This window comes from Muntiacus reevesi, chromosome 5, assembly GCF_963930625.1.
Source record: "Muntiacus reevesi chromosome 5, mMunRee1.1, whole genome shotgun sequence".
Lineage (NCBI taxonomy): Eukaryota > Metazoa > Chordata > Mammalia > Artiodactyla > Cervidae > Muntiacus > Muntiacus reevesi.
In genome coordinates this window covers 115,748,161-115,760,788 of record NC_089253.1, presented here as the reverse complement: position 1 = coordinate 115,760,788, position 12,628 = coordinate 115,748,161, and the positions used below count along the sequence as shown (strand labels likewise).

At 36.8% G+C, this 12,628-nt stretch overlaps 1 protein-coding gene across 1 annotated transcript in view; it reads right to left on the bottom strand.

Moving 5' to 3' along the window:
• The window catches only part of NSL1 (NSL1 component of MIS12 kinetochore complex), a 39,765-nt gene that overhangs the window by 22,724 nt on the left and 4,413 nt on the right, over positions 1 to 12,628 (bottom strand). The window contains exons 2-3 of the mRNA XM_065936241.1: positions 10,986 to 11,064; positions 580 to 710 (exon numbers count right to left, since the gene is read on the bottom strand). Coding sequence (XP_065792313.1) covers positions 580 to 710; positions 10,986 to 11,064 — 210 coding nt within the window. The remainder of the gene's footprint in view (positions 1 to 579; positions 711 to 10,985; positions 11,065 to 12,628) is intronic.

Genomic DNA, 12,628 nt, shown 5'->3' with positions numbered 1-12,628 from the left:
TTGGAAAATTTATATTTGAAAGTATGCTAATTTTAAAAAGTAGGGACAAACAGTTAAGCAAAGCTGAAAGCCACATATATGTCTCACTCCAGAGGCAATGCCATTCCAGCAAACCTCCTGCCTCGTCATGATTTTTGGAGCAAAAGAAATTACACACAATTCATAAAGCAAATTTTGGCGTTATAAACAGGTAATCTCAATCTTCATCACCAAAATACATAACGAAGACAAGGATCTCACAAAATACATACCTATATACAAATAATGTGCCAAATACAAATCACAAATAGAAGGAAGAGGCTTAAAAAATAAACTTCTTTCTCCTTCCTGGACTCAGAAATAAGTTATCGTCAGTCTTCCATCTTCAAATTCTACTTTATTTTATTATCAGCTGTATTCAAAACCTAGTGTGACTCAGAAGGGTGAAGTTTTATAACAGACAAACAGGAGTAATTCAGGCAGGAAAAACAAAGAAAACAAAATGTCATTTATCTCCACTTGATCTTACACTTTAACTTTTTTACTGTAGTAAAACAGACATTACATAAAATTTACTATTTTAAAGGTAAATCATCTTACCAGAATCTCTTGTTGTGCCTTTATGATTTTGATGACACATTCAAGGATCTTTCTGGGATACTGCTTACGTTTTGTGGCTAAATCAACTATGATTTCATCAAACTGGTCTTCAAGGACTTTGATATCAGAATCTATTTCAAGTGAAAAAATAATATCAAAAATTCCTTAAAACACAGTTTATATTATATATGAAAATGTAACATAAATAAACTAAATTTAAAAAAATTTAAGGAAAACAAATATGGCAAGTTAATGGATGCCTCACTTTGGTGACTGACTCATCTATTCATTTAACAGTCAATCATTACTGGGCCCCGGTGGGAATCCAAGCCCAAATCAGAGAAATACAAAGATGATTAAAAAAAGAAAAAAAAAAGACACAATGAGGAAAAACTTACAGGACAAAGGAATTAGAAGAAAGTTATCAATTATAGTGTACAAAGCAAATGAACTAAACTCTAGTATAAAGCACAGCATACTGATTGGCATCAAAACAAAATCCAAGAATCTAATGCCTAAAGAAGACACACAAAAATATATGTGGGCTAAAATCTACAGAATAATTTAAAGCATGCACTCTCTGTGCAAATACAAAAAGGAAAAATCTAGAATTTTCTATCATGGTAAAAAACTAAGACAAATTAATAAGGTTATGATTATGTTAAATAAATTTTCATGAAGTCATATTAAATGAGAATATATAACAATATTACATGTGTCAGTTCCAAACAATATAGTAATAATATATTCTGAAGAACTACTGATTAAAAATGAAAAATATAGTATCTTGAAGCCTTATCAGTTTATAATGTCAAGTTTAGTAAATATGAAATTAAAAATAAAAATACAATTTAAAAATATGTATCAAATAAGAAATGACATAAAACTAACCCTGTAAGAGTAAAATTTAATGACAAGACAGAAAAGTAACTTAAAAGAAAAAAAGAGAAATACAAAGATGAACATAACACAACCCCTGTTCTCTAAGAGCTTATGGTTCACTGGAAGAAACTGACGGATAACTGCAAAACAACTTCACAAATGCAACAGAGGTATGAACAAAATGCTACCAGGACAAAGAACAACTCGAACAATAACTATGCCTTGGGAATCTGAGACTTTAAAGAGAAATAACATGAGTTGGATCTTGAAATATTGATATAAGTGTAAATCCACTGCATAAAAAAAAAGGTAGGGAAAAATAATACGGAGAAGCACCTGAGGCAGAGAAAACAGCATCAGCAAGATCAAGAGTCTTTAGGAAAAAGTTCTAAATGGCTGCAGGATAAACTATAAGGAAAGAAGGGTGATAATATAACGAAAGAGCCACACTGAAAGCATTTAACATCTGATTTTAATATTTCTTTGATTTGGCTAAAGCTATCTTATCAGTTGCTTTCCTATGTTTTAAAATACAGTACACCCTTAAACAACGTGGGAGGTAGGGGCACTGACCCTCCACACCATCAAAAATCCAAACATAACTTTATAGTTTCCACATCTATGGATTCAACCAACTACAAATCGTGTAGTACTGTAGTATATATATGGTAAAAAAAAGAAAAAAAAAAAAAAAAAGCCCTAAATAAGCGGATCCTTACAGTTCAAATCTGTGTTGTTCAAAAGTCAACTTTACTGATTCTCAAACTCCTGGAGGATGAATAATCACCTGGAGGACTTGTCAGAAGTAAAAAAACAGCTATATTGAGGCATAACTGTCATACAGTGAACTGCACATATTTAAAATATACAATTTGATAAGTTTTGACATGTGTATACCCTTGAAACCACCACCAGTCAAGATAATGAACATAACCATCACCCTCAAAGCTTCCTTATGTTCTCCTGTAATGCCCCCCTCCAGCTCCTTCCAAACTGCTCTCTATTCCAGGCAACCACTCGCCAAATTTTCATCACTATATTCTAGTTTTCGTTTCCTAGAATTTTATATAAATGAAATTATACAGTACACATTCTTTTGTAAGGAGAAGGGCAGAAATTTTGATTCTCAACAGAGGTCTCTGGAATCAGGTCCAGAAATTAAGCACCTCAGATGAAATGAATGCAGGGAATACATTAACCTTATTTTGAAAATTATTTTTTTATTTTTACTTATTTATTTGGCTGTATAGGATGGCATGGGGGCTCTCCAGTTGTGGCTTAGTTACCCCAGGGCATGTGGGATCTAAGTTCCTGACCAGGGAAGGAACCCTGGGCCCCTGCATTGCAAGCCTCATTCTTATCACTAAACTACCAGGGAAGTCCCTGGAAATTATTTTTTATTTATTTTCATTTTTTTTTTTAAATAAAAAGTTTTATTGGAGAAAAATAGAACCACCACATACACAGGAAAAAGAGCACAAAAATTCAACTGATACAGAACTGAAAGTCACAACTACCCAATGTTGTTTGCGATTACTTTTCAATTTCTTAAATGGTTTCCCTCAATTTTTTAAATAGCCTTGCCAATTTTTTCAGCTGAAATAGCATCAGGCTTTCAAAAAATTAAGAGCCTCAGCGAAGGGACCAGCTTTTAAGATAACAAAGGTGACACCAAGAGTCTCCTAATAGGACCAACTCTACCGAAAAACTCCTGAAGCACATAACTACTGAGTCTGGTAGAACAGTAGCTCAGAGACCATCAGGGATTAGTTAGAACACTGACTCAGACGGTCCAGTATGCAGAAAGGGCAAACAAAAAAGCTGCATTTCCCTGTCAGATGAGTTCACGTAAGAAAACCAAGGAGGTGCTAAGAAAATACAGGCAATGGCTGCTCAAAATAATTAAGAAGGCATTCTAAATACCACATATTATTAGACAACAGTGTGTAAAGTGATGCAATTAGAAAACAGGCAACTTAAAAAAAATATGATCACAGGTCTTTGAGAACTCAAGAAAATAGCAAACACAAGAGCTGAAAGTCTCAACTGAGGGTTGAAAATGAAAGTGAAGTCGCTCAGTCGTATCCAACTCTTTGCGATCCCGTGGACTGTAGCCCACCAGGCTCCTCCGTCCATGGGATTCTCCAGGCAAGAATACTGGAGTGGGTTGCCATTTCCTTCTCCTGGAAATTATTTTTTAAAGTAGCAAACATTAAGTAGTTAAAAATACTAAAAAGCTATGTCCTCAGCTTAACTGGTTTTGCAACCTGTGTGTTCTGCTATGTCAAAGTCTATGGCACAAATAGATCTATTTATCTTACTGAGTAGAGAGCTTCATTACGGACAAGTCTGAAACATGTTAAATACATACTGGGGAACATTTTGAGACACTGCTGACATACATCAGCATAAACATACATATCAGGTGAAGATCAATGAGGTCATGTGTGACCTTTCATTCATCAAACAAATATTCACTAAGTCCAACTAAATTACTTCTTCTGAGAGTATTATGAAGTATAGTCATTATTACTTTGAATACTCATTTAAATGAGCAGCCTTCCCTATATTTTAATTCATCTATTTAAAAAGCTCAATCGCACACAAAAAAATAAAAACCTCAATCACTAGGCTGAAAGGAATACTGTTACTATTTCACAATCAGCTATCAAAAACAAGTCTCCCAGCTAAATCCTGTGTAGAGAAGAAAATGGTTTCTTAGCACCACCTAATGATAAAGCTAAAAGCTGAAATGTATAAATTTATTTCAATTCAGATCAGTCACTCAGTCCTGTCCGACTCTTTGTGACCCCATGGACTGCAGCACGCCAGGCCTCTCTGTCCATCACCAACTCCCAGAGTTTACTCAAACTCATGTCCATTGAGTCAGTGATGCCACCCATCTCATCCTCTGTCGTCCCCTTCTGCTCCTGCTTTCAATCTTTCCCAGCATCAGGGTCTTTTCCAATGAGTCAGTTCTTCGAATCAGGTGGCCAAAATATTGGAGTTTCAGCTTCAGCATCAGTCCTTCCAATGAATATTCAGGACTGATCTCCTTTAGGATGGACTGGTTGGATCTCCTTGCAGTCCAAGGGACTCTCAAGAGTCTTCTCCAACTCCACAGTTCAAAAGTATCAATTCTTCGGCACTCAGCTTTCTTTATAGTCCAACTCTCACATCCATACATGACTACTGGAAAAACCATAGCTTTGACTAGACAGACCTTTGCTGGCAAAATAATGTCTCTGCTTTTTAATATGTTGTCTAGGTTGGTCATAACTTTTCTTTCAAGGAGCAAGCATCTTTTAATTTCATGGCTGCAATCACCATCTGCAGTGATTTTGGAGCCCCAGAAAATAAAAGTCACTGTTTCCCCATCTATTTGCCATGAAGTAATGGGACTAGATGCCATGATCTTAGTTTTCTGAATGTTGAGTTTTAAGCAACTTTTTCACTCTCCTCTTTCACTTTCATCAAGAGGCTCTTTAGTTCTTCTTCACTTTCTGCCATAAGGGTGGTGTCATCTGCATATCTGAGGTTACTGATATTTCTCCCGGCAATCTCGATTCCAGCTTGTGCTTCATCCAGTCCAGCGTTTCTCATGATGTACTCTGCACAGAAGTTAAATAAGCAGGGTGACAATATACAGCCTTGACGTACTCCTTTCCCAATTTGGAACCAGTCTTTTGTTCCATGTCCAATTCTAACTGTTGCTTCCTGACCTGCATACAGATTTCTCAAGAGGCAGGTCAGGTGGTCTGGTATTCCCATCTCTTGAAGAATTTTCCAGTTTGCTGTGATCCACACAAAGGCTTTGGCATAGCCAATAAAGCAGAAATAGATGTTTTTCTGGAACTCTCTTGCTTTTTCGATGATCCAACAGATGTTGGCAATTTGATCTCTGGTTCCTCTGCCATTTCTAAATCCAGCATGAACATCTGGAAGTTCATGGTTCATGTACTGCTGAAGCCTGGCTTGGAGAATTTTGAGCATTACTTTGCTATCGTGTGAGATGAGTGCAATTGTGTAGTAGTTTGAACATTCTTTGGCATTGCCTTTCTTTGGGATTGGAATGAAAACTGACCTTTTCCAGTCCTGTGGCCACTGCTGAGTTTTCTAAATTTGATGGCATAAATTTAAGCAGGGAAGAATTTGTCATTACTCTGGCATCCCCACTGGTTCAGGGGTAAGGAATTCACCTTAATGCGGGAGATGTGGGTTTAATCCCTGGGTCAGGAAGATCCCCTGGAGAAGGAAATGGCAACCCACTGCAGTATTCTTGCCTGGAAAATCCCATGACAGAGGAACCTGGCAGACTGCAGTCTATAGGGTCATAAAAAAGTTGGACACGACTTAGTGACTCAACAAGTGTGTACTGGGTTGGCCAAAAGGTTTGTTTGGTTTTTTTCATAACTGGCTCTAGTAGTGCTTAACTGTCTTTAATTTCATTCAAAACAATTTTGTTAAGAGCGTACTGTGACAGTTGTCATATCAGTGTGTATTTTTTAAAAAAGCTTATCAATTGGTGAATTTTTGAGTAGCCATTTTAACACTGACCATGGAAGAAAAAAAGCAACATTTTCGGCATATTATACTTTATTATTTCAAGGAACATAAAAACGCACTTGAAACACAAAAAGAAAAATGTGTGCAGTGTATGGAGAAGATGCTGTGACCAACTGAACCTGTCAAAAGTAGTTTGTGAAGGTTCATGCTGGAGTTTTCTAAAGGGACAATGCTCCGCGGGTGGGCAGACCAACTGAAGTTGAGAGCGATCAAACTGAGACACTAATCGAGAACAGTCAACGTTACACCATGCAGAAGATAGTCAACATACTCAAAATATCCAAATCTAGCACTGAAAATCATTTGTACCAGCCTGGTTATGTTCTTCACTTAATGTTTAGGTTCCACATAAGTTAAGCGAAAAAAACCTTATTGAGCATATTTCCATATGCAATTCTCTAATGAAACATAATGAAAAATGTCCTGTTTTTAAAACAAATTGTGACGGGAGATGAAAAGTGGATATTGTACAATAGTGTGGAATAGAAGAGATTATGAGGCAAGTGAAATGAAACACCACCAATCACACCGAAGGTTGGTCTTCATCCAAAGAAGGTTATGTTGTATATATAGTGGGACTGAAAGGGAGTCCTCTATTATGAGTTCCTTCCAGAAAACCAAACGATTCATTCCAACAAGTGCTGCTTCCAAGTAAACCAACTGGAGGCAGTAATAGGTAAAAAATGTCTGTAATCAGTCAACAGAAAACACATCATCTTCCATCAAGATAACACAAGACCACATGCTTCTTTGATGACCAGACAAAAACCGTTACAGCTTGGCCGGGAAGTCCTGATTTCATCCACTATATTCACCAGACACTGCACCTCCAGGTGTCCATTTATTTTAGCCTTTACAAAATTCTCTTAATGGAAAAAATTTCAGTTTCCTGGAAGACTATAAAAGGCACCTGAACAGTTCTTTGCTTGAAAATATAAAAAGTTTTGGGAAGATGGAATTATGAAGTTGCCTGAAAAATGGCAGAAGGTAGTGGAACAAAACAGTAAATATGTTGTTCAGTGAAGCTCTTGGTGAAAATGAAAGACTGTCTTTATTTTTTACTTAAAAAACCAAAGGAACTTTTGGCCAACAACATACTATGTGCCAAGCCAAGTACTGAAAACACAGTGATGAGGAAAGTATATATATTCCTTGCTCTCAACGAACTTACTTTTTAGTTCTTTTTTAAAAAATGTTATTTATTTATTTGGCTGCACCAGGGCACAGCTGCAGCGTGAGAGTTCTTTGATCTTCATTGGGGCACGGGGGATAGCCCTCTCAGAATAGAGGGGCAGGGAGAAAGTTGGTTTCGCTTGTATATTCATTTTTTCATTTGTTCACTCATTTGCACAATAAGCTTGTGAACAAAACACAAAAGCCTCTGCCCTCGTGAAACTTACTGTTTCTATGTATTAGATCAGCTACAAACCCTATTAATTCTATCTTCTGAACATCTCTCAAACCCATCTTTATTTCCTCTTTCTTAGGGTGGTCTTCACCGTCTTTGGCTGTATTACTGCAATAACTTCCTAAGGTCTGAGAGGTTCTCCCTTCAATTTCTCCCTTCTCCAATCCGTCCCTGACACACCCAGCAGTTAGATTCTAAAACATAAACTTTTTCTTGTTACAGTAGTGCACCCTTATCTGTGGTTTCACTTTCTGCAGTTTCAGTTACCTATGGTCAACCACAGTCTGAAAATATTAAATGAAAAATTCCAGAAATAAACAATTCCTAAGTTTTAAATTGTGTGCCATTCTGAGTAGCATGATGAAATCTCAGGCGATCCTGCTCCATCCCACTCAAGTCATAAATCATCTCTTTGTCCAACCTATCCTGCCCATTAGTCATTTGGTAACCACCTTGGTTATCAGATCCACTGTTGCAGTATCTCTGTGTCTGTGTTCAAGTAACCCTTATTTTACTTAATAACGGCTCCAGAGCACAAGAGCTGTGATGCTGGCAATTCAAACAGGGCAAAGAAGGGCTTCCCTGGTGGCTCAGTGGTAAAGAATCTGCCTGCCGATGCAGGCGACACAGATTCAATGACTTGTCTGGGAAGACCCCACATGCTGCAGAGCAACTAAGCCCACTGCTACTGAGCCTGTGCTCTAGAGCCCACAAGCCACAGCTCTAGAAGCCTGTGAGCCCTGAGCCCACGCTCTGCAATGAGGGAAGCCACCTCACGGAGAAGCCCGTACACCACACCTTGAGAGCAGCCCCTGCTCACTGCAACCATTAATAGAGAAAAACCTGTGAGCAACAGAGACGCAACACAGCCAAAAATAATAAATGAATTAAAAAAAAAAATCAAATATGGCAAAGAAAAGCTGTAAGGTGCTTCCATTAAGTGAAAAGGCAGAAGTCTGCAACTTAATAAGGAAAAAAAATGTAGGCTGAGGTTGCTAAGATCTACAGTAAGAATAAATCTTCTCTCCATGAAATTGTGAAGAAGGAAATAGAAATTTGTGTTACCTTTGTTGTCATCCCTCAAACTGCAAAGGTTACAGCCACAGTGGATGGTAAGTCTTTAGTTCAGACAGAAAAGGCATTAAATTTATACAGTAAGATATTCTGAGAATGAGGGAAAGAGACCACATTCACGTAACTTTTATTACACAATATTATTATAATCATTCTATTTTATTATTAGTTATTGTTGTTAATTTCATTAAGCCTAATTTCTAAACTTTATCATAATTATATATAGGATAAACAAAGTCCTACTAGCACTGGGAACTATATTCAATATTCTGTGACAAACCATAATAAAAAATAATATATATATGTATCTTATTGAGTCACTTTGCTGTACAGAAGAACAGCAACATCGTAAACCAACTATACTTCAATAAAATTTTTTAAAAAATAGTATACACAGGGTTTGGTACTATCTGAGATTTCAGGTATCGACTGAACATCCTGGATACATACTCCTGAACGGTGTGGGGAACTAGTTTCGGGATGATTCAAAAGCATTACATTTACTGTGCACTTCATTCACATTATTATTACATCAGTTCCACCTCAGATCATCAGAGGTTGGGGACCCTTGACCTACAGGACAAAGTACAGATTCCTCTGCATATGCTACAGGGCTTTATGTGATTTGCTCCCAACTTGGCCTCATCTATCTCAATCCACTTCTGACATTTTCCAAACATATCACTCCTTTGTGCCTTTAGGGCTTTCCTGATAGCTCAGTTGGTAAAGAATCCGCCTGCAATGCAGGAGACCCAATTTGATTCCTGAGTCGGGAAGATCTGCTGGAGAAGGGATAGGCTACCCACTCCAGTATTCTGGCCTGGAGAATTCCATGGGGTTGCAAAGAGTTGGACACAACTGTGCGACTTTCACTTTATGCCTTTGCACATGCTTTTTTCTTTGTTTTTCAAACATCCTTCCAACCTCCTTTCTGTCTACACTTTTATTTATTAAATGCATTTAACAGCAAGCTACTCTGTCATGTCTTCTCCCACTTCCTGAAGAGTAATGTGTTTTTGTCTATTTCCTTCCTCTAATGAATGGTAAGAATCATATCTTTTCATTTATTTCCTGGAACTTGGTATGGTGTCTGACATTTACCAAGGGCCCATGGAAGAAGGTAGAAGTGTAGTATTCTCAACTATTTCCCCTCAGAGTTAAAAGGGGGAGGGGGGCGGGGAGGGACAAAGAATATCCAGTTTTCAGCCATCCAGCAAGGCTGCCAACCTGTCATAAAACACACGTGTTGATCTATAAACTGATGAATCATATGCTAAAGGCAGTCTGGACCAAACAATACAGCAGTTCCAAACTGACTTCACAGAACAAGAGTCACATAAACACTCAGTAAAGTCTGTCTAGTTTGAAAATACTCCTAGGTGATTCTGATATGCTGCCTTTCCCCACTAATTGGCAATCACTCCGATAATAGTTGAAAAATCTGTTGTTGTTTTTTTCATTTTAATATGTAAACCACAAAGTGAACTCTGGTGTCTTTGAAGAGATAATTATAATAATGCCAAGGAGTAGAGAGTAAAGTCTTCTGGGCAAAGAATTGTCTTAACGCTGAGAAGAAAAATTATAGCCACAGAGATATTACAGGGCTTATAATAAGCTCAGAAGTATAAGTGGTTAAACTTAACGGCTAGCAGTGACATCAATCTACGCTGGTCAGATCTCTGCACTATCACCATGGGGACCAGCAAGGCACTCCAGTCCTCTTGTCAGGACAGCTCTCTTCCTGGACGTTGCTGGAGAATTCTGTCTCTCTTCCCACACTGATTATTCTTTTTCTCCTACATTTTTTTCCTTCCTACACTGACCATTTTCTTTCTATTAAAACTTCAATTTCTTTAAATATGTCACCTTCATTAGATAGGGTGCAATGTAGTCTGCCTGGACCAGCAAAATATTCTGTCTTTTAAAGGAGGTTTCTGCAAATATTAAACTCCTCCTTTATATGGTACTCATACAGTTTAACTTCACATTTCTAAGAGTATTTCACTATCTACTCAAAGGATTATTTATAAAAATATAATTTGACTTATAAATTATTAAGCATAGGAATTCTCTGGGCCTGCTTCTTCATCTCACGATAGTTCTATAGTATCTTCCAATAAGCTACTGATGAGGGTACGAGATGAAAGTCTTGTGGGAATGCCAGATAGCATATACAAAGGATCATGGTAACCACTACACTGTTTGCCTCAATGTATGACCTTAATAGTCTTCTAGATTAGTTTTCTCTTTTCTTCCAGTAAAGGAACTCTGCCAGTAAAGAGGTGACACTGAAAACAGGCAGGAATTCCCTAGCAGTCCAATGGTTAGGACTTCGAGCTTCCACTACAGGGGGCATAGGTCTTGATCCCTGGTTGGGGAACTAAGATCCTGGAAGTGACATGGCAGAAAATGAAATGGAATGGCTACAAAAATAACTCAGCAATGAATGACAGAGGGACAAAGTGAAGTCACATACCCATAAAGCCACTGTCTGAAGCTTCCTGCCATGCTTGCCCATTAATGCTGACGTTCTCTTGCACAGCTGACTCAAAAGTCTGCAATAAAGTCACAAAAATCAAGTCACTGAAAATAACTTTAAATGCTGAATTCAAACATTTGAACAATTCAGATTTGTGATAGAGAATATATAAAAAAGTAGACGACTAGATTACTAGCATGCTTATGCTTTTCAATGAAGTGAGATTCCATTTCAATCAATTATTCTACCTACATTTTAGTTACAACAGCCATTAAGCTACCCATAAGAAAATGTGAGGAAAAGTTTTAGAATACTGGTGCAAAAAAAAAAAAAATTAACTTCTTAAATGAAAGGAAAACAAGCTAACAAACTGGGCTCAAATGAATCTCAAGGGTATAAGTAATACATTTGCTGCTGAATGAGGTCAGTGTTAACAAGTGGGAAAATACACAGGCTTAAAAGAAAGTGAAATTAATTTCTACTTTACAACAGACTGTATTTTTTTGGGGGGCGGACTGCGTTGGGTCTTAGTTGCAGCACGTGGGATCTTCGCTGCATCACTGGAGATCTTTCACTACGGCAGACGGACTTACACAGACTCTCTAGCTGTGGCACTTGGGATCAGGGTTTCGGTGCTCGGGCTTAGTTACTCTACAGCATGTGAGTTCTTCCCAGACTTGGGGTTGAACCCACATCCCTTGCATTACAAGGCAGATTCTTAACCACTGGACCACCAGGGAAGTACTAGGACTCTTTTTTTTTTGAGATGTACTTTGAAGTAGGTAATGATGAAATGACATAAGAGATGCAATTTGCTTTAAAACAGAAGTATAACATATTTTTGATAACTGCTAAATTTGGTGATAGACATATGGGTGCTCACTGTGCTTGTCTATTTTTTGTAATGTTAAAAATGTTCATAATACATTAAAAAGTAAAAAACTAAAGAAATTTGATGGTATCATCCAAATTTTAAATGCACATTCCCTATAGTCTAACAATTTCATGTCTATCAATATAACCTAAAGGACCATTCTCATAAAAACATAAAATAAACTGAGAATGCTTATTTCAGTTTGAAATTTTGAAATATTGAGGGAAAAATATTTAAATTCAAAACTAGGAGGATGGCTAAATACACAATATACCCATATCATACAATACTAAAAGAACAAAGTACATCTCTATATAATATTAACAAATAATCAAAGACATATTCGGTTTTTTAAACAAAAAGCAGGATGTTAACAATATATCAGCATGACACTATTAGTATTAAAAAAAAAAAAACAAAACACTTTTTAAAACAGAGAGATAGCTTTAAAGCCAAAAAAGAGAAGGATTATACCCTCCAAAACAGTGATTTCCAAGAAGGAACAGGGATAGTGGAGAGGAATTGAAAGATTTTTGCTTTATGCTATTTTTCATAGTGAGAATACATTTTATGTAATTAAAAATAAGCTTAAAATTATCCTTCAATTTAAAAATAAATTTTTAAAAAAGGAAAAAATAAGCTTAAATCAAATGATGACTGATATAATTATGAGTTAGAGTTATGTATTCTATACTTTAAAGATTTTTATAAAGTAAAATCCTTACTCTATCCAACTCTATTCAAGAATTATCCAATAATATAAATT